This window comes from Camponotus floridanus, unplaced genomic scaffold (assembly GCF_003227725.1).
Source record: "Camponotus floridanus strain SB8 unplaced genomic scaffold, Cflo_v7.5 scaffold1, whole genome shotgun sequence".
NCBI lineage: Eukaryota > Metazoa > Arthropoda > Insecta > Hymenoptera > Formicidae > Camponotus > Camponotus floridanus.
This window is the reverse complement of record NW_020229214.1, coordinates 4,246,678-4,273,384: the sequence shown is the minus strand read 5'-3', so window position 1 is coordinate 4,273,384 and position 26,707 is coordinate 4,246,678. Positions and strand designations below refer to the sequence as shown.

The following is a 26,707-nucleotide window of genomic DNA, read 5'->3' as shown; positions in this document are numbered from 1 at the left end:
AAAGTTCGCAAATGAACCAACTTACTTCGGAGATATTATACTAACAAAGTTACCATGTTATATTTTCGAACTGTATCAATATTGTTATTTATCGTGTTATGTTTGAATCGTATCGATATTACAATCTCTGTTATTGAGATAAATGTAAATTGCTGAAAGAATATATTAAAATGTTATTGCTATCAATTGCATTATCGTAAAACAGAAATTGATATTAGATTAATTAAAAATCTATAGATGGATGAAATTGCGATGAATTAGAGATAATTTGTTTACATATTTTGTTTATTTCTTTAAGCAAAAATAGAAAAAAGGATAATGAATTTTTAAGTATTTGTGTTTATTCATGCAAAAAAACCAAGAATTGGTGTGAGCTTTGTATCGCGAGTTTTATAATACTTAAAATTCAATTACAGGCAAAGTGTATTCGTTTAAATCTTTGCCAAACAAATCTTACTCTCGACCACAAATCCCTTGAATGTTAATGTCTTTTACGATAAGTCTTGAGTTAAATATAGAAGTTTCCCGAGTTAAAAATAAAAGTTTCTTACTAAATTTTTTCTTCATTTTTTCAGTATGAAGTATCTGTAGTATGCTGTAGTATTTTCATACAAGCGAGAAATGTCAGAGGAAAAAAAATTTCAGAAAGATATGCTGTCAATTATAGTGAAGAAATTTATAAATATTTTATTGTATTTTTTTCTGTCCTATAGTAGAAATATTAAATATTTATAGATTATTCATATATATTATTTTTTTGTATTATATGTACAATACGTTTTAATATTTCAATAGAATTGGGATTGATTATTTAGCAATTAAATTTGTAGAATTATGAATTAAATTTATAGATTAAAAGTTTATTTAAGATAATATTAGGACTGAGATTTAGGACTGAGAACATTATATCTTTTACAATATTTATTATACATATATATTGCAAATTTTCTTGTAGTTATTTATTAAATACGGAGATATATAATATCAGATTTAATATTTTATATATTTTTAAAGTACTGACTTTTCAATATTTCTCATTTTGTATAAATTTATCACAAATGTAGCCCTGATTCAATTTTTTCTGGATCTCTTTTTATTTGGATGTCTTTTTTTTGGAACTATTGCATTTCGCGCTTAATTCAAAATTTATAAATTATAAATTTAATTACAATCTTTTTTTAAAATTTAGAACGTTTTAAATCTTAAATACTTTGTCGATATTTTTTTCCGACTAGTTAAATATTCGTTAAAATTTCGCAGTACTTTCTTCAATTTCGGAAAATATTAACGCAACAAAGTTACATCGGCAGGATGGACTCAGAAGATTAGTATAGAATATATGTATAACACGTTTTGATAGGCGATTTTTTGATTCGTTATTGAGATATGTTGAATATATTGTCATCTCGATATGTATAGACGGATGGACGGATCCGTCTTTTCTTCAAAATAGACCACGACGCTATATTCGCGGGATATTCGCGCTACAAGAACGACGATGATGTCTGAGAATCGATCAGGGGTTTACGAGAAGCACAAAAATTGCCGAGCCATTTGTCATAGTCGGGGGAGAATCCCCTGCATCGTCTCCCAATAGACGAAATTTCAAAGTACGCGAGTAATGTCGGTTCTTTCGTGCTCCTTCGGGGGTAGCGTTGGAAAGTAGGCCAATCCCGTCTTCTCTCAGCTCTGTGTTCTCCAGTAATAGCTATAACGATATTTTGGCGTATTTTGTCTCTTGGCTCGTAGAATGCAGGCATTCGAACTGCGACAACGCGAGCGGCGAAATGCACCATGCAATCTCCTGGCACAAAATGCACTTACCGCGATGACCATTGTTTCCACGGGTTTGCGGCGAGTTAAACTCTTTAACGGACGATATATATTTGTCGAAACGTTTGTCTAATGCTTTGTTCCTTTGATGAAGAAAACCCTCTTTCATGATGAGACAATTCTAATTTCTCTTGACAATGAATTTGCAAACACAATTTGCTACCCGTACGATTTGTTGTTCTATATTTATGAATGTACACTCAATATAGATTGTGATTGGTTAATTAGAAGAGAAGACAAAAGTAACAGAGTATTATTAATTTTCCTGTAAAATTAATCGTTTTATAGTCGGAGTTTGATGTAAATTATATATTTATGAAAGAGGGATTTTATATGTCGGTGTTTTTTTATTTTTTTTACATGATGAATATATTATTATTTTAGCTTTTAAAAAGTATATGAATTATAATAATTCACATAAATACAATTATATGAAAATTTCATTTTATTGTTTATAAATCGTTCTGGCATTATATATAATCTTATTCCGGAATAAAGATTACATATTCAGAAATAAAGATTCATTGTCATATTTGATACAAATTCGATGAAAAGTTTTATTGGTAGTGGAAATTTAACGAACAAATATTTTTTGTTAACAATTTTAATATATAACAAAATTTTTCACAATTTCATATTTATATTCTACATTTACAATGTTATTAATTATATATGAATTAATAAATCTAAATTTGAACAAGAAAAGAATATATAATATGTTACCATAAATTGAAATCATATTTAACTTTACACATGGATTGCAAAGTATCGTCTACTATTACTATGTTCTATGTAATATTGCAAAATCTTGATAACTAATCGGTAAAATATTAGCCGAAACAAAAATTACTCGATTAAAATTAAAGACAAAGTTCAGATTTTTACATAAATTCTCCAAGTTTTAATTCGCTTAAATCATGCAATTCTTAAAATTAAAATTCTTAAATCTTTCTTTTTTCTCTTTCTCTCTTCTAAAAAAATTTATGTACGTTCTATTAATTCTACTTTTTTTCATTTATTCATTTTTTAAAATTATTTTCCATTCTACTTTTTTTATTTATTTTTCAATCATGTATCTTTTTGGATTATTGTGTACTTGCAATATTCTTATTATGACACAGACATATTTTTTAATATTTTTTTTGTAAATTACAGCACGCGAATAAATCATAACGCGTGCTTGATTAAGTGATATGATTTGCTAAGAATTCTGATGCGGCAACTAGAACGCGAAAGGGTAGTAAGTTAGTCACGATCGTAGGATGAAAATCCTTCTGGCCAGTCGCCAGTTTGTCTCGACATATTCATAAGCGGAATATCTCGTTTCGAGGCTTTTCACTTGAGGGATATAAATTACGAAGACAAAAAGATAAGAGAGAGAGAGAGGGACAAGGAATGCGGATTTAAAATTATGGCTACTTTGGCTAATTAGCCAAGATTTTCGGATTATATTACTTATCGAGCATAAGTCAAGTGTTAATAAAGAAAATGTAGTTTTCGAAATGTATTCTTTGCAAATCATCGTATGCAAAATTTACGCATCTACATAAGCTTTCGTCTTCATGTGATTTTTGATAGACGCTGTTCGTTTTTATTCATCTTTACAAATCTTTATTCTTTTGCCTTTGTTTCCGTTTTGAAAATAGACTTTCTTCCCGTGAAGCTTTTGACTAATAGATAATGCTAATCTATTATCCGAAAACGTAGCAATGTTAATACTAATAGATAATGCTAATCTATTATCCGAAAACGTAGCAATGTTATATTTATTTTGAGAAATAAAAATTGTTTTTGAAAAAAATGTTTTTGAAAGAAACTATTGTAGTAGAATGATTTTTTTTAAACAATTCTCACTTTTAACTAAATTTATAGAATATTTACAATCATAGTAGTCAACTACAATCATAGTAGTCAATTACAATCATTTGTAATTATTATATATTTATAAATATTTGCAATTTATATATATTTATAAATATTTTTATATTTACATTTTATTAATGCGAATATAATAAGTCAGATTATTTAACGTTCGTAATCAAAATATAAATTTTTGAATATTGAATGAATCAAGTACTTGAAAACGCATGTACATAGATTTAAGGTGATTAGACTTTTCTTTCTGCAGTGTAATTCGAGCCGATTTAATGACATGTATTCCAATAGTCAATTAACAAACTAGCCGGCGTATGTTCATCGATATCGATGACCTGTGCGCGTTGGGCCCGTAATTTGCCGCGATGATCAAGAGCAGAATATTTATTACTTTCGGCGCTCCGAGTGTCGAGAACGGAAAAAAACAATAGCCAGTTTCGTCGTGTGAGATTGCATCGCTCTCCTTGCTTGCAAGCCGATTAATCAAAGCAAGCAGGAGTATCGAAAGAATGAACGTCGCCTTTAATCAAGAGACAAAAAAAATTTGTACAATATAATTTATCGAGATTGAAGTTTATTTTTATAAATATATGAAAATAAATTTTGTCTATTCATATAAAAATACAAATATAATAATAATCAGTGTAAAATATATTTTATACATCTAATTATTTTTTTATATCTGTTATTATATGATGTGTACAATATTTTTCATACTACCGTGTCAATATTGTTAGACTGAAATTATCGGTTTCTATTCTTTTATTTCTGAATTAATTGTATTCACTCACCGTAACAATAATAAGTAGCCTTAATTTTGTATTAATCTACTATCTATCTATTTTGTATTTATCTACAGTTTTCTGCTGTAAATGCCATTAACCGGCAATAAATATCAGTTTAAAATTGATAAAATTAGTGACTAATTAATAAAATTAAAATACTATCTATTTTATCTATATGAACTTTTCTAAAATAATCTTTTTAATCTATAATTAGAATATAAAATAATTATACAAATGAAAATATCATTATACTCGTATAATTACATTAAATATTTAAAAAGTTTGTAATATTTTATGTATAAACATGTGGTCGTAGAAATGAAAATAGGTTATCGATATCTCTCTATTTTTAATCTGTTTACCAATTCAGCATATTTGCGTGAGTAATTGTAAATCGAAAATTTTTCAAGATATAATGAACTCAGCTAATAAATTGAATGATTTCCTGGCCTTATTTTAATACAATCCTGTTTGTTGGAAAAATCGATAATTGAGGCAGATTTGCAAATCAACAAGAGTGCCAAACTTGAAACATAAGTATATATATATATATACAGTAAGATGTATTAGGATATAGATACACGTATTTTATATAGGAACATATGATTTGTGCCGCTTATACTGCGAGAGAAAAACGTCGACAATTATTGCGTGCGATTAACTCATAGTAAGTCAATTGAAGGTTAACCAACGCCGATTAGCCTAAGTATTGCAATTTCTCCGGCAAAATAGATACTATACTATACTATACTTCGCCTTTGGTTACGTTAATCCTGTAAGAACAACACAAAGAAATATCTTCGATATGTGTATATATCTGATACAAGTGGTATCGTAGATGGCAATTAATTTTACTCATTGGAAAGATCCCATTACTTTCTTATTAAAACTTAATTACATATTCTCTATCTCTCTCTCTTTCTCTCTCTTTTATACAGGATTAATAATTAACTCTCAGAAACATAAAAATAGATCAAACGAGTACGCTAATAGAGCGACTATCTGCAGGATTTTATGCGAAGCATAAATCGGCTGGCAAGAGTAAGACGAGAAAATTACGATATGCTTTTCAATCTCAAAGAGATTGCTGCATGGAGAATTGGGGACGGTTTAATGAAGAGTTATCTACGACAGTGGATTGTAATATCTTGAGAAAGATTGGATATATAGTGTAATTTTTAATATTATGATGATGATTTAATGTGCGTTATAGATCATTGTTTAATTTTTTGAATTTTTTAACTACAATATTTTTAATTACAACAAAATTTTTTATATAAGTAGAAAAAAGAAATTACACTTTCAAAGTTCAATTTAAATTATTGTAGCACACATTTGGGATTTAGACGTAAAGTACGTCTATATCCTTTTTAATAGAATTTTTATAAAAAGCATAAATCGAAATTATTTCGAAATTTAGTGTTTATATAAATGAAAAATTATGTAAAGTGTAATTTTCATTGAGATTTTCTGAAATTAGACTTGTGCATTCAAAATAAATGGCTTACGTACAGCCTTTTTATCTCAGTTCTGTCAAATATTACAAGCAGATAGCCCTCGACATTGTAATCGGACTGCGAAACAATTTGATATTCAAGTACTATTCGCTGCATATCGTTCTGCGAATGCGAACATATGTGCGAAGAGTCACCGATAAAAGACCACTTTACCCAGCCACGATTTTCATTGTGTATTTCGACGCAGCGGTAGCCGAGCGAGTTTTCCACACTGTGTCTACGTTTTGTACGATCGGCTGAAACTGGCCATCCATATGTACCGCTTTTACGGCGAATTGGAGTTAAACAGAGCGCCAAATAATAGAATATAAAGCGCGAAGGAAACAAGGATAAAAAATTTGCTGTTACGCATTCGTGTAGAAATGATTTTACCGTGTCGCTGGTAATTTTACATCATAATATATAAAAATGTCTAGCACTAGAGAGAATTTTGGAATTAATCTCTCTACATACGAAGGCACTTAAGATAATCGTTTCTTTCTTTTACAAAAAACCTGCCAAAATGGGAAAGAATTCGCAGTGATAGATTATGTTAATTGATTATCGGAAATTTTATTACACGTTCCGAATTATAATATTTTTCCAGGGGGGGAGGAAGAGAGAGACATTCTCGATTCTCCCCCTGAAAACTAGGCTGGACGCTAAGTCATGTCGATTTGAATCAATGCGATTGTCGCTGCGCTATCATAATCCAATTGTCGATCGATAAAGCGTAATTCGGTCGCGCTTTTTCGTGCGTGCCATCGCGAATCGACAAACGCGTCGAACGCGCCATGACCGAATCGATCCGCGTTAGCCGTTCAGCGTTCTAAATTGGATTTTTCCACTAACGAGTCCGAGAGAGCTTTTCCTCCGTGAAAGCTCCTCGCAAACCTCCTCGACGCTGCTCTCTTCCCCGGCCGCCGAGCCCCTCCTCATCCCTCGCCGTTTGAGATCCCTGCGCGTCTTTTCGCCTCATCCCTTTTATCGCCGCACTTTTCCGGATCGCACATCCCCATACCGCGCCTCCTTTCTCCCTCGCCCCTTTCTTCTCTCTCTCTCTTTCGGATTCTGCAACTCTCTCTTTCTCGACTTTTCTTTATTTAAAAATTTCATTTTTTTTTTTAGTTTCCCTTCGTTCTTCGTCTGTCCGATTAGGTCGCTCCGTTTCCATAGATCCGCTCTGCCACTTCTCGGGATTACACCGAGCCAAACGGTTCGCTTGCTACGCGGATCCTCCTGCGAGAATTAAGCATCTCTAGATGCGAAAAAGATGCGCGTTTGTGTGCACCTTTCTGACGCTGCTTTGTTCTCTCCTCGTCGCTGGCGGCGGACAATCTCGCTACATCTTGCCGTACAAAATATTAATGATGCTGCATTTTAATGTCTCGTTTTTTTTCATGCGACATTTTTGACCCATTAAGTATCATTTTTATTTTAAACGCGAGTATTTGTGGAATTTAAGTCATTTAATAATTGTTTTGTTCTCATCCAGCAAAGAAATTGAACGATATTTTTTACATCGGTAATTTTTTATCCCTCACATTATATACGCTCGTTAATATTTCACGATGGTTGTCAGATATGAAGTGATATTTTATTTATAATGATCAATGAGCCGGATGGATGGCGAACAGACGATATTTACATCGAAGTAAAAAATTGCGACACTTTTTATCACGTTCCGCCAGGGAAGCGTCAATTCGAACGTATTAAGTTTGAAAAATGCAAAATGCAAGGCTTGAATTTCGGCCTGAATGGATCGGTGAGGAGAGGAGTCTATTAAATCGCGCTCTCAAACGGCCGTTAGCCAACGAGAACGTTTTATCGCGGAAGCACCAAATCGTCGGACGAGCCCGTCGATGAATAAGTATGAACGAAAACACGCTACAATGCGTGATAAAAACGAATTCGAACATGAATAATTCATTAATTATCGGCGATAGCTTTCTCTTTTTATATATCGCACTTTATCGGTTTTTTTTTCTCTACGATTCTCCTACGCTCAATCTCTCTCTTTACCTCTCTGTGTGTCTGTGTACGTCTCACTATCTTTTTCTCTCTCTTTCTCTCGTCCTATTCGAAATATTGCCCAGAGGGAATTTAACCCTCACTTCCTCCTCACTTATACACTCCACCCTCACATATACACGTCCGCTTTCTTTATCTCTTTCCGCTTCGACTCTTATAATCATTCAAACTTGAGTGATTCTTTCCCTTCAAAATTATTATTTTAAAAAGTTTTTAAAATTTTACTTTTGTTCCGTTTTATTCTGTCAATTTATTCACTGGGCATTTAGAAATATTAATTTGAATAAATAATTTATTAGAAGACTTAGAAACTTATTAGATGTTTATAAATGTTAAATAAGTTTAATATCTTTTTATAGATAGTATTCTAGATATGAATTCGTGTTTAAATTTACTTTATATAGGGATCTATCTAACAAATAACATGTCTCCTGTATATATATATATATATATATATATATATATATATATATATAATTTTATTTGCTTTATCTATATTATGTGTTATATTTATGATATTTTGGAGAGAAGTTGAAATTGAAAAATTGAAGACAATGTCATTATTGCCAGTACTGTATGAATGAGCTCTTTCGATTTTTGCCCCTTTTTCATCTTTGTCTTTTATCTATATATTCAATATCTCGTCTCAAAGCCATTTCGATTTGATCAGTTTCTTCTCTCGGGATTATACTTTCCAAGTTGATTCTCTAGAAAGAGAGAAATGTTTCTCTTGCGTTTCGCGTCGGCGCGTAAAACCATGTAAACGTGTAACGAGGGAATTTGACTATTGCGACCGCGCTGAATAATGTTTCGCGAACGCGCGGAACGCCGCGATGAATAATTGATAAATCGCCAACATATACCACACAGCCGGAATACAGTTGTGCACGTACGTACAATGCGTCGGTAGCGGATTGTGACGCGAGTTTAACACCATGATTTCTATCGCGCGGGTGCACTCAAGGCGAGACCTGGTCAACATAACATATGTGTCATAAAAGCACTACATATATATAGCATGTACATATGTTTATTTGAACGATGTCGCGCGCGCGAAAATAGAATTTGGGAATAGCAGTTTTGTAGCTAGATAAAATTTCGGCAATTTCAAAAATTATATATCATCGATTCAGCTAATTTTTTTTTATTTTGTTGGTTAATTTACTGGTTAATTTACTGGTTTTTTTGGAGGGGGTTATAATTATAAGGAGGGAGGGAGGCAGGATAATTACGAATTTTGATGCAAATTTTGCGATGCTTGGGCTGAATGACTATCAAAAGCTTCATACGTTCGCATTTGATCGTATATTCCAATGTTTCCCTCTATTTATTTCCGTATATCTCGCGATCTAACACGTGTCCTATATTTTTTTGTATCAATTTTTCTTTGTTTTCCCCGTCGACGTACGCGATCTACTTTATCCGCTTTACGCCTGTCCAAACTGTCGCGTCGGCATGAGACTCGATTAAGCCGCAGGTCGCAGATTCTTCCTTTCTGTTTTTTTCTCTCGAGCAGCCGGCAATCTGGACAAAAGCTATCAAAAGGGCACACCGCTGGCGGTCATACGCGGACAGTTCTGTAATCCCCGTACTTTTGTTCATCCTTCACTCGTGCATGTTGTTTCCTGCCCTTATAATTCCCGCTTTATAGCCTGCTTCAGCATTCATACTTTCGCTTTGTAATCACTACTCTTTCTAATATGTTCATTAATTTCTACGTTTTTGCATTTATTTTCTTGTTCATATTCTCGGCTGGAAAGAGATTATTATAGGAAAGAAATAACGTCATAAGCTCTTTCTAAAATTCTCATATTTTTCTTTTTATTCTTATTTTATTGTCACATGTTAATTTAGGATAATATATAATATGATAATTATATATTATATTTGTCTCTATCTTCTCTACGTATTGATATTTATTAATTATTATACAATATTATTTTTATAATATATACATAAATTCTCTCATTATACGTTTACATTCTATATATATACATATATATAAAGAGAGAGAGAGAGAGAGAAGATTAGAGAAAAATAAAGATAAGATATATATTCTTGCCATTCTTTTTTCAAAATTCTTTTATTTTTCACATCTTGTTCTTATCTTACCCGCTTTTAATTGTTTACAAATCTTCATTTTGTATAATCAGTTCTTTTCTAAAGTATTTATTAATTATTATGTCTAATTATTTCATATTTTATTCATTTTTATTTTTCTCTATTCTTCATTTTCTTCTCATCAAAGAAAAGCGTTCTTTCAACCCTATTTCTTTTCATCCTTGATATTTTTTGCTCTTTTTCCTTGCTTTAATGTCACATTGATATGATCGTACTTGGGTGTAATTAGTATTTTTCTAGTGTATTTGTTAATTACCATGTAATTACCGCGTTTTCTCCGTTTATCTTTATCCGCCCTTTTTGGGAAAAATCCTTTTGCTTCTTTTTTGCGTGAACTTTCATACTCGTTCGCTGGAGATTAAGCCGCGTTCTTTACTTTGAGCGTTTAAACGTGAAAAAAAAAACTCGATAAAATGCTGTCAAAAGTGCGGATACTCGTAGACTATCACTACTGTAATTTGATGATTCTCTACATTCTTTTTTATAATTACACACACACACACACACACAATCTATTTGTAATAATAAGATGGATGTATGAAGTTGATCGATAATGAAACATCGTAATATTTACTAAGGCCTAAAGAAAATTTAATTATAAAAATTTTAACATAGGATTTTTCATGCGCTAACAAATATATTTCAGAATTCAAGTCGATGAAGTGCATACGATTATATATCTTTATATAATATTTATATAATGCTTGTAGTAAATAATATTTCTACTTTAAAAAATTATAAAGTAAATAGTCAAAGTGGATTAATAAGAATCGGACACAGATTGGTAAATATAAAATTAATAACTTAACAATAAGGACATTACAACATTAGGAAAATATTGCGTTTATTTTAATATTGTATGTATATTTCGGTGCGCTAAAAATAGCTCTCTCGAAGTATATTACAATGAATGTAATTTTTTAATCTTTAAATTATTAATTACCTTACATTTCAATTTGCGTTCAGCTCTTATTAGCTAGTTTTTATTACTTATATGTTATTATCTAGAACCTATATTTTCCTTGTTAAAAAATTACCTTAAAGTATTATTACAATTTATTATCTCAAAGCATTATTATAATTTATATTTTTTTCGAGCTACGTTATAATTATTGCTTTAGAGATATATGATAAACGATTACAATTTATTATATCATATTAATTATATTGACAAATCGAAAGATTTGATCTCGACTTGCATCAAAACTAGGACGATCGAAATTTAATCTGATGGTAGTCTAGTTTCCCTATGTTTCCTGTGCATTTACTTTTTGTCTCCTTTCATCTTCCGTCCAAGCTTTGCTCTCTCTGCTATTGAGCCTCTCACGGGAAGTGGCACTTTTCATTGGCAATCTCCCATCGAGAGAGAAAGAGATGCCGTCGCCACATCGATTACGTTTCAACTCGTCCGTAGGGAATCGTCGTTCACGCTTACGTTATCGCAAGAAATGAGATCGAATTAGTCGCGAAAACTCTATAGAGAAAGAGAAAAGGCGATTCTCGAGTTTTTTTTTTTTTTTTTAGAAAAATTGACCGCGGAATTTTATCCAGAATTCTTTAAGCATCTTGATATCACGCGTTTCTCTCCTTTTCTGGGTTTTATTCGATCGATGTTCTTGCAGTCTGAAAGGAGCAAATTTCTAGTATTTTAAAATCGCTAGATATTTTAGTTAGTTTAGTTTTAGAATTTCGTAAGTAGTTTGAACATGTCGAAATTTTTAATCTTTTCAGATTGCAAATTTGATTTAGGATACAAATATAAATGACAAAACTCTTCATTATATCTTATTTAAGTTTGTGTGATTAATTTGTGTAATTTAATGAAATTTTATTTAACAATATATAATTATATAGAAATATATATACATTATATGATTATACAGATGATATTAAAAAATTGTCAGAAAAATGATACGTGCAGGTCATAATTTTGCCAAAAATTTAATTGTAGGATACGGAAAAAATATAATTAGAATTATAAATCTTAATATATATCCTAAAAGTAAATGTACACGCAAAGCTAAAGAAACATCTTAATAAAATATCTTAATAAAATAATCTTAATAAAATAATCTTAATTTTCGTTATTGTTCCTTCAACTTCAAATTTAGAAGAAAATAAATTATATTAAAGTTATATTTTATATATTCTATATATATATATATATATATATATATATATATATAAATAAAATATAATTTTATATTAAAGTTATATTTAAATATTTAACGCATCTGAGACAATTTTAATAAATCTATTATTTTAATATTTGATTTTAAACAAAATTAACTAAAATAGTAACATAGTAAAATTATCTAACGATAAATTATTTAATTATATAATTTAATAATTATCTCTAAGATATATTGCTTATTTTTGAATCTAATATATTTAAATTTATATATATTTTTTCGTATGTTTTTATCTTTGATCTAAATTAAAATTATAAATATTTAATTTATATATTGAAAATTTGGTACAGTACTTAATGTTTCTATTTTTAAATTAAAAACTAAAATTTATTTTTAAAAAATATTGACAAAGTATAATGCTATTAGTTCTTTTTATGTATCTTTTTCATGCACTGTTTTTATTCAAGTGCAAATTGCTTTTTTTTGATAACTAAGAGCTAAATTGCTACGCTAAAAACTTCTTGCGCGATTGTCTCTTATCGAGAAGGATAAAGTATTGATTACTATGAGGGGTGAATTTACGGATCGACTGCGCGCCGGCAACCAAAGGGATCCAAACAATTACTTGTAGGAAGTAACACGTGGTCATAAATTTCTCCGATTCTGCGATAGCACTTTAGTCGATTTATCTTCTCTAGTAATAGTCCAGAATATCGCCTATGATTGACGATTGGAATTCCTGGAATCCACCCATGTTTTATCCGAGAAACTCACTTCGAGTCAAGAGGCGGCGATTCTCAGGGATCCTGATTTTCCTCGCTTTTTATATCCAAGTTTCTAAATGTGTCCCCCTTCCTCCAATCTGCAACATTTTTACCAAAATATACTGGAAATAAGCTATGCATATTTTGAGCGACAGTCTCAACACATGCTGCTTTTTCCAGATGAATTCCAACATTTTCGATATTGTCATATTTGATTCATCTTATGCTCTTGCATCAAAAAAGCGGAAAATAAAGTAGAATGGAGTATATTTATAAATTTGAAAGACGAAAATACTCAAATTTTTTATCCAAAGCCAATGTACACAAAATACAACAAATTTATCACATCGAGATTATTTTAAATATCAGAAATTTATTTATCCATCAATATAATTTTACCGCGAAAAGAATGATTTATCAACCGAATTCTAATATTTAAGTAAGTTGTGTGTTTAATTTTGTAATTCAAGTTATATAAAATTATATCGTAGATTAATAATAGCGATAAAACAAATAGATAAAGAAATTTCTTGCTCATCGCTGTAACAGCAAACTTCGATTCCAAGAAATGTTCACGGAAATCTGTCGTTTCGTTGAGGAAGCTGAACTGCTCGGATGAAGATGAAATTGCGCAAAGCGAAACGAAGTTATGGTCTCGTCGCCTATACCCGGCAAAACCATTCTAATTCCGTTCGAAAAGTTACTATACAAGCGTCTCTCTCTCTTCTTCTTTTTTTTGTTGTGCGCCTTGTCTAACTTTAGTAAAGTCGCAAAAATTTCATAAGAAATAATGAAAGCCCGGCGACTCGAAATAAAGGCTTCTACAAATATAATTACCCCAACGGTAACTTTATATGCACCGTGGGAACGAGTCTCCTGCTACCGCGGTTCGCCCTCGTACTTTCGCAGATTTAAAAGGTAGCTCGGGGTGGTTATATTGCATACATTCAACATGAATCCCCCTCTTTGCAAAAACTATTAATAATGAATTTAACGCTCTCGGGTTTGCGAGTTTTATTAAAAGGCAGATTGTGTCGTGAGGAAATATTATTATTAAATATGTGATTGAAATGATGTATTATATACATGAATAACATAAAATAAAACATATAAGTATTAATACTGTGCATATATATATATATATATATAAAGGATTAACACATATTTTTTTTAATTTTACAAATTTTACAATTTTCTTAACATTGTTTGAAATAATAAATCAAAGGCAAAAATAAATTTTAATGAAAGGATAAAAATATTTATAATTGTTAATGTCTATAAATTATAATGTAATTATATAAGTAGAGAGATTCCAGATATTATCAAATAATTATTATTTAGATCTCGATTTATTATTTATATTTCTTTTTCTATAAAAATATTGAAAATTGTCACTATTGAATAAGCATTTTGATATGATAGAGATTCTTTATCTCGATAAATTCGATTACTTACTTTTCTTATTGACTGGTGTCGTTTCCTTTTCTCTTTATAGAGGACGAGAGCGCCATGGTGCAGGGTGTCGTTACGAAAGATGGTCTATTCGACGGAAGCATCGTGACCAGATTCGAAGAGTATTACATCGAGCCGACGAGTAGGTATTTGAATAAAAATGAAGACACGTCGCCGCCCTATCACAGCATAGCTTATCGTACTTCCGACATTACCAACCCGCCACATGCATCGTGTGCCAGTCATCAGCTACACCAAAAGGGAACTCTTCGTGATTCCTTCGATAGGTGAGTCTATCTCGTTTTCTCGAATAGTAAGCATCATCAACATAGACTGACGACGACGACGTAAATATCCTTTCAGAGATTATATAACAAGATTTAAAATTCATAGCTGATATTTTATGCTATTCCGCTTGATGTATTTTTTGTCAAATCAGATCGACTATGTCTCTAGTTTGGATGATGTCAGTGATCAATGTTCATGGAGCTTCGTAGGTTTTACCTCATGAAAACACAAATTTCGAATTATAAAGACGCGTCATCTTCCTTTTTGACCGATGACGTAGACGTATATTTTTATATAATTTCTAGTTGTAACTGTACGCAATATTTTAAAAATCAAATAGCAGATTTTAATGTGATTACATCAATTGAAAAAAATGTTGAAATATTTTCTTGAAAATTTTTTTGCATAATTTATGATATATATTGTTTATCTTACACATATAATTTATAATTAAAATCAATTAAAAATTTAATAACTACACTTTTTTTACAACATTCTTTCGAGAGTGCATATTGTCGTTTTATATCGTGAAAATATGTCCGCACAAAAAAATGACAAAAGAGCACATATTGGTGGCAAATGCGCTATAATTTAGACACGTATAAGAAAATTCCCGTCAGTCAGGATTGTTATACATTATGCATGTTAGTCAGTCTTCATATAGCGAATTTTAAATTAATTTGTAAATTTAAATGTAAACTTTACGATGTATATATTATCTGTATTTTTTCAGATATAGATACAACAACTCTCAGGGATTCTACGAGCCCTTGCTCGGCGAACACGTTGCTCTCTACTCGAGGGAAAACAACGCGAGGGTCTTAACATTGGAAACGAGTAGCGAGAGTGATTATATAGACGCGTGAGTATTTTGCATTTTTTAATAAAAAATGTAAAAAGTATCTGAGTTTCCTTCTTTTGATTTTATGTTAATAATGACGTTAACTATATGACGGAATAATTCTCTAAAAAAAGAATTGTTATGATTAATATCTAGTGTTCTTATAAGTTATGCTTTTATTATATTTTTGTATTTTTTGTACATTACCTTATTATACATATATAGAATTAATTATACTATTTAATATTTTTTAAATATGAGATATGTATGCATAAACAACGTAACTCTTTTATCATATGTATAAGAATTATTACTCAAGAGTTTAAAAAGAAAAAAAGATATTAGAGTAATACCGGTAACATTAAAAAATTATATTATATTATTAGTAGATATTGCTTTTCTCGTTATCCTCGAATACAATTTATGACTTGTATGTTATTTTTAATGACTGATTTAATTATAAAAGAAACCAAAAAATCGTGGAAAAAGTTCAACAATTTCAACATTATACGAAATACTAGTTATTCTGGATCAATTCAATATTAGTGAAGTACTGAGGACACGAAAGTCACGGTCGGAATTGAACATGGCAAAGTTAAAATAGAATTCGGACGCTCGGAGTTAGGAACTCAGGTATGAGGGAAGCATGGCGTTTTTCATCGCGCAATAAAAGCGACTCTATTTCTCTCCCCTGTCCTCGTAGTGTGAGCAACAGAGATCGGATCGCGAGGCATCTGCACAAGCGCGCAACGGTAGATCCCCGGAAAACTACCTGCATGCTCTACTTGCAAGCGGACCATCAGTTTTTCGCGCGATATGGCACGGAGGAAGCCTGTATTGAGGTGATGACGAGGCACGTGCAGAGAGTCAACTCCATCTACAAACACACGGGTGAGTGTTTTTCTTCATAGTAATATATCGTGTGGAGAAATGATCTAACAGGTTCGTTCGCTGGTCCAAAAAGTCAGGAAAATTGAAAACTGTCGAGAGGAGTACGAAAAATGTCAGAAGAATCTAATTTAAAGTAGCCGGCGAATATTGAGAAGAAAAAACGAGAGAGAGTTTAAAGACTTTCTTAAAGAATGGCGGAAAATTTAACGGGAATTTTCTGGAATTTTATAATTTTTATCGTGCGATTGATAATTATAAGAAAATGAATCGTTTATTCAATTTTTAATCATTGACATTTGAATTTGCATTTATATTAATATATTTCAATATTGCGTAATTAAATATTATATTTGTACGAAAGATACGGTAAAAACAAGTTATTTTATTTTATTTCATACGTATTAGTATGAGGCAGTTTTTTTTATTTTCTTCTTGTTTATACTTAGCTTTAATATATTAGTATTTTAGTACATTATGTGTGCTAAAAACAATGGAATTGTAACCGAAACTTTAGTTTGTGGAAAATCGACAAAAAGATGGATAATTAATCAAAGTAAACAAAGGAAAACGGAGTTTTCGTATTACACAATAATACAGCCCAATGTATAACATAAAACTAATTTTTGCAATAATATGAAGTCTAATTTGAAAAATATAAGATAAGTCTTAATCGAATGCAAATATGTGTATAATCTTATAAAACGGAATTATACTTATAAAAAAAGTTTTGTGTAAAAAATAATGCATTTTTAAGATTAATACAACAGTTTTCTCCAGCGTCTTCGAAATATTTTATTCTGTCTCAATCTTTCCAATACTCTGAGTGCTTTTGCTGGATTTTTAGATATTGAAGTAATATAAGTAATGTATGTTTATGATGAATAAATCCATTTGTGTAATGGTAAAATAAAATATTGATGTTGATAATAACAATAATAAAATAACATATAATAAGAAAAGATTTATTGTTGAATAAAAATTAAAATTAAATTATAATTAATTATCTGCTTTTTACAATAAGGAAATTGAAATTAAATGAAATATATATTTAATATATTCACGAAAATACGTGTACTTAAAATATTTTAATAAATATATATATTAAAATATTTTAAGTACACGTATTTTCGTGAATATATTAAATATATATTTCATGTAATTTTAATTTCTAAATTAAAATAATTTTAATTAATATATATATATATATATATATATATATATAATTTTTATTAAAATATTTTAAGTACATATGGTATATCATTGTATTTATTACATATATTTGTGTGTGTGTGTGTGAGACATCTCTTCAAAATATACATTATCCTGTTTGTTTCTACATATGGTATTTTCATTATCGTACTGTTCCATTACGTATAACACACTGAGTTCTACATTATACGCAAATTACTCTGTTTGGACCAGAGAACGGTAATCACATGGGAGTCGTCAACACAGAGAAGCAAGAAACGAGACTAGAATAATACGCGAGTTTAAGTGAATTATTATTCAGTTCCATAATGAATATGCAGTTTATGTTTATAAGAAATAACGGTATTTTTTTAACATTATAATATTTCTTTTCAGACTTCAATCAAGACGGACGACCGGATAACATCAGCTTTATGATAAAACGTGTCAAGGTGCATAGCGAGGATGCGCTGAGAGATCCTAATTATCGTTTTCCGGGCAATTACGGCGTAGAAAAATATTTAGAGCTCTTCTCAGGTAAGAATATTATAGTTCATGTTTTAAAATTCAATATATGTAGGATAATGTCGATGGATCCTCGAACGAAGGGAACCGATTGAATTGATAATACTTGAACGTTTGCCTCGTTACAGAGGAGGATTACGACGCGTTCTGCCTGGCTTACATGTTCACGTATCGCGATTTCGAAATGGGAACTCTGGGATTGGCGTGGACGGGTGATTTGAAGAATGCCGGCGGCGTATGTGAGAAAAACGGAGTAAGTGTAGATATAAAATAAAGATGACAGATTTTTCTTCATAAAATTCTCCGTTGATTTTATTATTTATCTATAATTAAATTTTTAGTATGTTAAGTATTACATAATTAAATGAAAAAAAATATACAATAATGAATTCGATGAAATTTAAAATGCAATTTTATCTCTTTGCCACAGTGTGATCTATCAGTTAATCTATTTTGATGGAAGTGATTGTCGAATGATGTTACGTTGTAAATTGTCGATCAACTCGTATTATTGCGACGTATCGTCGTTGACCAAACGTTAACGAAAAATAATCGATAATGAAATAACGTTGCAGCATTACCGCGGCAGCATGAAGTCACTCAACACCGGCATAGTGACCCTATTAAATTACGGGAAGCACGTACCGCCTGCGGTCTCTCACGTTACTTTGGCTCACGAGATCGGCCACAACTTTGGTTCGCCGGTACGTATATGCTTCCGTCAATCGCATTTAGAATGTCGCACGTCCCACATTCCGGGTGCTATACGTCATGTAATTCCGTCAATATACGAGTGACGTATGCATTATATATGTTTCATTGTCCTTTCGCATCCAGCACGATCCGGAACAATGTACACCGGGCGGCGAGGATGGCAACTTTATAATGTTCGCCCGCGCTACCAGCGGTGACAAGCGTAACAACAATCGCTTTAGCCCGTGCAGCTTGAACGCCATAAATCCCGTGCTCAACAGCAAGGCACGTTCGCCAAAGGGATGCTTTACCGGTGAGTTTTAAACATGGAGAGAGCAACACGATGAACGCAATATATGACGTTGACGTTGCGACGAAACGAACGTTGATCGAACGCTCCACATCTGCTTCTCTCCAATTATTCTGCACTCCGTTGTCCCATATAACTTGGCGGCGTTTGCATTGTTTATTGTAGAACCGCAAGTATCGTTGTGCGGCAACGGCGTGGTAGAGGAAGGCGAGGAGTGCGACTGCGGCTGGGAGGAAGATTGCCGGGACTCGTGTTGTTTCCCTCAACGCCGTTATCCACCGGCCGAGGAGACTCCGTGTACTCTCACACCAGGATCCGTGTGTAGTCCTAGTCAAGTATGTATGACGCTTACAAAAAAGGAGCTCGAAAGTTGGACTGTATTGTCGGGGGAATTTTAGGATGACTTTTCTTTCTTAAAATTTTATTCAAAACTTTTCTAGTCACGCTTGTATCTTTTCAATCTCTTGAATATTAAATATCCAAGTGTACAAATTCTCAAATATTTATACTTATCCAATTGTTGTCTATATATTCAAAGGAAAGTTTAAATATTTAATTGTTTAAATATCTTCAAAAAAAGGAATTAATTAATTCAAGTGATATTCTACGAAATTTGCTTTAGGCGATTTATTCACCGATATGCATAATGTGATTATACGCCGCACTGCACGCACAACATGATGTAATTTCGACGGCTCTGTTTGCTTTCCCCTTTTCAGGGTCCGTGCTGTACCGCCGAATGTAATCTCCGTTTTGGAGACAAGTGCAGGGATGACAATGGTTGCCGCGACGCGAGTTTCTGCGACGGTCGTACTCCGTATTGTCCGGCGTCCATTAATAAGCCCAATAAAACCATTTGCCACCATCGGGAATTGGTTTGCTTTATGGGGGTAGATATTAATTTTATTAAGAACATAAAGAAATGCTTTTAAACAATGCTTTTTTGTATATTTGATATATTTACATACTCATACGCGTGAAACTTTTGTTTATAATAGGAGTGCACTGGCAGCATTTGTCTGGCATACGGATTGGAATCTTGCCAATGCATACCAGGTCCGAACGATGCGCCAACGAAGGCTTGTGAACTCTGTTGCCGACTTCCTGGAGAAAATCAACCATGCCTGTACGTATACTATTTCGTATTATTTTGTGAATTGAAATTTAAATAAAATTTTCTCTATTCTTTAATAAATTAAAATTGTTTTAATTATTTATAACATGTCTTTTTGCAGATCTTCTTTCGATTGGAACTCCCCGCCATATGATATTCCTAACATGTTTTCAAAACCCGGAACTCCATGTAACGATTACAACGGCTACTGTGATGTCTTTCAAAAATGTCGCGAGGTAAATAAAATTAAGATATGAAAAGAAACGATATAATGAAATAAAAATAGAGATATATAGCTGGTATTAATTAAAATATTTTATTCAGGTCGATCCAAGCGGTCCATTAGCAACTTTAAGAAAACTTTTATTATCCGACGAGAGTCTCGCCACTTTCAGACGGTGGGTCGCCGAACATTGGTACGCCGCCGCACTGATAATTTTAGCAGCGATATCATTATTGGTATGTGTATTATCAGGACATAATATCTATATCTATATTTTTCTATATTTTTTATCTATATTTATTATCTATATTTTTTATTGAATTGATAATTGTCAATTTATTTGCCAAAATTAAATTGTAAATTTTTCTAGTTTTTATCGATTTTATTTATTATTTTTAATCAACAATGAATTTGATCGAATGTTTATTGTCAGAAACGACTATGGAAAAGAGTGAAATATGAGAGTAAGTGTAGGGATATATCAAAGTAAGCCATTTTTATATTTTAATTTTATTATACTTATTATAAAATAATGGAATTAATTACTGTTTTTATTATTTTATATTATTGTGTATTATAGAATTATTTGTAGTTTTTTTCCGAGATACGTAAATTTGATTAAAATATTACGTAGAAGCAAAAATTCTTATAGTTGCTAGAAAATGTAAGCTTTAATTACTTCTGAAATAAAATGATACTTTTTGAGCATAAATTATATATCGATTTTTTACTTTTTAAAATAAAAATGTCAATATATACGAAGAAGCATATATTGTGGCAATAGTATCTTTAGAGTATTCCCATATATTTTTAAATTCTTGTATCGCTAATGAAGAAATAAATAGAAAATAAAAATTGAAATTTACTTACAAATAATCAATGATTTCTTTCTTTAGGTGGCCAGCATGAGATTATTGGGCAAGCGACCAGACTTGAAGTTAAAATCTGTCACGATAATTCACAGTTCTACAACGGAAACGGTACGCCTTCCGCCGGAGGGTGCGGAAGGAGTGACGGTGCATCCACCAGCAGTGCGCGCCAAACTTCCTCTTAGTCGAAAAGTTCGAGAAAAAAGGCGTCATCGCAAACATAAAGAAGGTGGCCATGCTGACAAGTCCAACAATAAAGTAAGGAATCGATTCAAAAAAAAAAAATACATTAGAGAATTATCGTATCAATGATTGATGTAATGATTAAGTATTGTTTATTAATTATCTGAATATTAACTTAAGTATTCATATATTAGAATTTTATATTGAATTTGACATTTAAATTTCTCATTTATACTTTCAAAGGATGTCATAACGAAGAAGAAACAACAAAATCAGCAAACGAAAAGATTATCTACTGGGCAGGTGGATGATTTTGCGCGGAAGAGGCCGGCCGAGGCTTTGACTGCTGCGGTGCAGGAAAATAAACGGAAGAAGACTACATTGGCGAAAGATAAGGGACAAGCTGCCAGTAATAATCTGTCCGGCAATGGCGATAACGATAAGAGGAAGCGCAAGAAGCAACATAGGAAAGAAGTAATCGACTATTCAGCGATCCAGGCGGAAAAAGAACCAGAACCAAACGCAGATCCTAAGAGCAAGGTGCGCTCTTGGCTATTAGCATCCTCGCAGTGCCGACCAGATGTCGGCGTGCGGACTAACGTAAGTGGTTTGCCAAAGAGCAAGTCAACCCCAGTAGGTCTAACAGCCAGTGGGGGTGCAGTAGCATCCAGACAACCGGTGCTATCGGTATCAAGACAACAAGCTCCAATATCCGCGCGACTTCCGGGAACTCTGGAAGCTGGACGGATGATGGAGTTGAAAAACTCGTCGAGTTCCCTCGCCAGAAAGGAACGAGCGAGACTGCAAGTAGTGTATAAACCGCCGTTCCGGTTTAGTGTAAAACTGCGTAAATCTGATAAAGTGGCGCAGGCACCAGCAGGCGCGACTGCGAGTCATACCAACGCGAATAGCAGAACGACAAAACTGCCGAGAACGGGAGTGCTTCTGCGAACGGCCAAGAGGAAGGATCGAGTTAGGATAGGCAGAGCACGACAAATCGCGCCAACCGGCATTGGAAACAGCGGAGGTGATTTGCCGGAACCGGCCAACTCTGATTTGCATACCGTACCCTCTGATTTAGAAGTACTGTTATCGGAGAGCGAGTTTCTCTTCTCGGACACGTGACCATGGGCTTTGATAGGAACGAACGTGTTCGAGTTTGTTTCAAGTCGTTACACGACTTGTAAGTAGCTCTTATATATTTATTCTAGTGCGAGAAAGAGATTACTTTATTAGGATATACGTGCTGGATGATAAATGCGTTAAATCGCTAGCGCGTGTATTGAGGAAATCCCGTCCGAAAACGTGGAAGGGAAGAGTAGTCTAATTGATTTATTGCCGAATAATGTTTCGATTCGTATTTTAACTATTTGCCGATTATCCTGTATAGGTCGGAAGGACATATATCGATTCTTATTGTTCTTTCTTCCCTCATTTCTAGAGTAAAACGATAGCGCGACAATTGAGTACGTTTGTAATTGCTCATCGTATTGTGATCGACAGTACGATGAAAATGTTTTTTATGTGCAATTAGAACAAACAAAATTTGCGCTTGAACGATGACGAACGTTGCATCGGCGATAGTTTTTGACGATCGAGCCAGTTTTCTTCTTCCAAAGAAAGGGGCCAAATCAACTGTTTAAGAATGACTGGCAAATAAACGCTGCAAGTATATATACACTAATTACACTCGCCTAATATTTCACGAAACTGTGAAAGCAAATTATGTCTTACAATTCGTTTTCGTCGATAATAGCTTTAAATTTTTGAGAATCAGTGTGCAACTGATATATTATATTCAAAAATGCAAAACGTATTGAAAGCACAATGCTTTATCTTAAAATCTCCTTACACTGTGCCTGTGCTGTTACTCTCTGTACCCTATTTTTCGACGTTTAAGAAAAATCGCGCTTGGTGAAGCTGAAACTTTCATTTATATCAGTCGTGGTCAAGAGGAAAAATGCGTTAAAGCATAGATGGCTTTAATTCATTGATTTTTATTAATCGCTCCTTTCGAGATTATAGCCCTAATTATAAAATGTAGCTATAATTTTTATATCACAGCCGTTATTATGATACGACTGTAAGAAAATACTATTTTAGCTCTAACTGTAATATTACTATTATATACTTTATTATATTATAACCCTAGCTATATAATATAATTAAAAACATTACAAAATATATTGTACATTGCAAATTATAGCTTTCGCTATAATATAATTAATGTGTATTTTACGTTATAGTCATCATTGTAATATAACGTATCATACATAGCTACAACTATATTTATCATAGCTAGGGTTATGATATCGACGAAGAGGAACAAAGCTTAATATATCACGCGCGTAAACAGAGATCTAATCTGACATTGACGTTGATGTTCACGTAGGAAATGATATCCATCAGGTAGCCTTGAATAGATCGTCGGGAGACCCTCATTTCTTCGCCACCCGGCTTGCCTATAACGTGTAAAGTAACGTTATTAATCATTCGAGAAGTTTTTATCGTCGACCATTCCTAATCTGCTACATCTCATGAAGCATCTCATCGGGGATCTAGTTTATATCTTCAGCGTGTCCGCGAGCAAAATCGCGAGTCGAGCCAACGGCGGACTGCTTATATATTTTTAAGACTGTACAATATCTCTTTAGTAATGCTTGTTCCGCCGAGTTTTCCGTTGCTCGCGATTGCTATCGGAGGAAGCACGTCGTTCCTCCTATACTTTATACTCAATCTCCAACTCCGATATCTCTGGTGCTGACAGTGCTCGATGTACTTACGCCTTTATCCGATCGTGTTTCCATTTGTAAATATGCTTTATTGTCCAGACATTCCTGTGCCGTTCGCTTTGCGAAAGATAAGTGGATTAACTAGAATCGATAGATAATCGTCCTGTTTGCATTTAGATCTCTTTCCATAAACATATTTCTGATAAATAGAAAAATATGTATACAATAAACATATTGTACTTATTAATATAGAAAGAGAAACATTTTTCTAATTCCAAGAATTAAATTAAGAGAAGGAAATATAATGTATAAATAATAATTGAAATTAATTCGCGATGAAGTGCGAAAAATATTTTTATCTTTGTGTATATCTCTCATTACAAATATATATATATATATTCTAGACTCCGTTATATAAAGCGGGTTTCTATCGATTCTTATTAATTGACTTGTGTATTTTTTGCATTGAATGCATTTGCCGAGTTTAGGTTCCTTGCGCTTGCGGCTCGCGTGCAGTCGGGTGCTAAAAAAATGTCTCGGTACAGAGAGTATTCACGTGTTCGCGTTTCAAGAGTCGGCTTCACAGTCTCTCGCGTATGTCGTCGCGATCCTCCGAGCTGCCACGATTTCACTCTGGATCACGATAGATCCGCGATAACCAGTTCGGTTAATCGTTATGAAATCGACTCTACTAGCTGTTATTAGCCAACACGTATGAGTACGGTTAATGTATCCTCTTTTAAGATCCGTTTATGATCGCCGACTTCTCATACTGCCTGCCTGACGTGTTAAACATGCACGTGTATGAGTTGTCATTCTGTATAGTAAAATAACGAACAAAGTCGGATCGATGCGGACTCGATACTCAAGGATAATAACATTAATAATATTGGGCGTTTTTCAGCAAGCGACACAGTGTACGTCACGTCATCCTTGTTGATTACCGAACAAGGATGAAATGATTCATTGTGTTATACTGTGTCCTTTGTGTTGCTGAACAACGCCCATTAATACGCTCGTTGGTGGTATTCATTTTTATATCATTCCGTAACAAAAAGTATTATTCAGGAGGGGAAAGCAAAAAACAAAATAAGATAAATATATAACTTTATCTATTTTTTATGTATAATATCTACTAAACAATATAAAGAGGGTTTGATAGGTTTTTTAAAATTTAATTTAATTTAATTACTGACACCACTATATATGTAATTGTAGATTTCAGTGTAATTGCATGTAATTAATTTAATTTCTAAATTATTTATTTTCTTTTATTTAGATAATTTTATATAAATTTATATATGGTAAATGAAATTGTCAGTTATCAAATTGTATATTGGAATCGTATATTGGAAAAAGAAAAAAATTATTTTATATCATTGATTAATTATCTTTTGAAGAATATAAATCGCTACGATTGATTTTTGCAGTAAAATGCAGCTGTCACGGTAACAAGTATTAATATTTACATTTCTATGATGGTACATGTTATACATTCATTTATCAAATGCAATTGAGAGCCTAATTTAATAAATAAACGATGTTTTAACTCCAAAACTCGTAAAGACAGTACTTCTATTATGCATTTATTTATATAGATAAACAAAGACATTGCAGAAACTTTGCTTTGTCTTAGCACTTACATATTCTTGGCTGACCATGTTTTGTATACTTACATAATCGGTTCCATTAACTGCTGAAAGTGATGTTTATAATAAAAATCCGCTTGTATGTATGTGTGTGTGTATGTGTGTATGTGTGTGTGTGTATGTCTGTACACATTCGTAAATGCGTAACTTAATTTATAAGATGTGTGATGTTAATTTTACACGAATTTTTTACTCATAGACACGATTGCTTAAGTTGTAAGGAAAGGTTTTTATTTTTAAGAAATCGAGCTGTGTTATAACATTTTCTTTTGAATTAATAACGTGCGTAACACACGTCGCATTTAAATCCAAGTTCACAGAAATTTCGATTTTAATTCCTAAATTCTTAGTCGATTATAATCCAATGACGTTTCGTTTTTTATGCCTCTCTGTTGTTGCGCGAAAGAAACCATTGCGAATTCGCGTGCGATTGCGGTGAGCGTTTAATCCGAATATCTGTAACTTTGCATTTCGTTTTGCATCTATATCCATATACATATATATACATTTATTGTGATACATACTTATATATATTGTACGATTAACTAGAGAATGTACTTCGCTTTGGTCGTAAGTTTTGCGTTGTAATATAAATGAAGCAAAAAAAAGAGAAAGAAACAAGAAGAGCAAGAGGGAATATGTAGCTTGAACGTAGAATCAGCAGGTAGATAACAGAAATGCTGAGATATTCGGATTCTGTAATGTGTAGACG

General features: G+C 32.3%; 1 protein-coding gene across 1 annotated transcript in view; it reads left to right on the top strand.

Moving 5' to 3' along the window:
- The window catches only part of LOC105248456 (disintegrin and metalloproteinase domain-containing protein 10), a 57,141-nt gene extending 33,395 nt beyond the window's left edge, over window positions 1–23,746 (top strand). The window contains exons 5-18 of the mRNA XM_011253252.3: window positions 14,533–14,776; window positions 15,511–15,639; window positions 16,322–16,509; window positions 18,094–18,234; window positions 18,351–18,475; window positions 18,798–18,926; window positions 19,060–19,228; window positions 19,391–19,560; window positions 19,945–20,115; window positions 20,224–20,351; window positions 20,461–20,575; window positions 20,664–20,798; window positions 21,459–21,689; window positions 21,858–23,746. Coding sequence (XP_011251554.1) covers window positions 14,533–14,776; window positions 15,511–15,639; window positions 16,322–16,509; window positions 18,094–18,234; window positions 18,351–18,475; window positions 18,798–18,926; window positions 19,060–19,228; window positions 19,391–19,560; window positions 19,945–20,115; window positions 20,224–20,351; window positions 20,461–20,575; window positions 20,664–20,798; window positions 21,459–21,689; window positions 21,858–22,739 — 2,957 coding nt within the window. The 3' untranslated portion in view covers window positions 22,740–23,746. The remainder of the gene's footprint in view (window positions 1–14,532; window positions 14,777–15,510; window positions 15,640–16,321; window positions 16,510–18,093; window positions 18,235–18,350; window positions 18,476–18,797; window positions 18,927–19,059; window positions 19,229–19,390; window positions 19,561–19,944; window positions 20,116–20,223; window positions 20,352–20,460; window positions 20,576–20,663; window positions 20,799–21,458; window positions 21,690–21,857) is intronic.
- The last annotated feature ends 2,961 nt before the right edge of the window (window positions 23,747–26,707 follow it).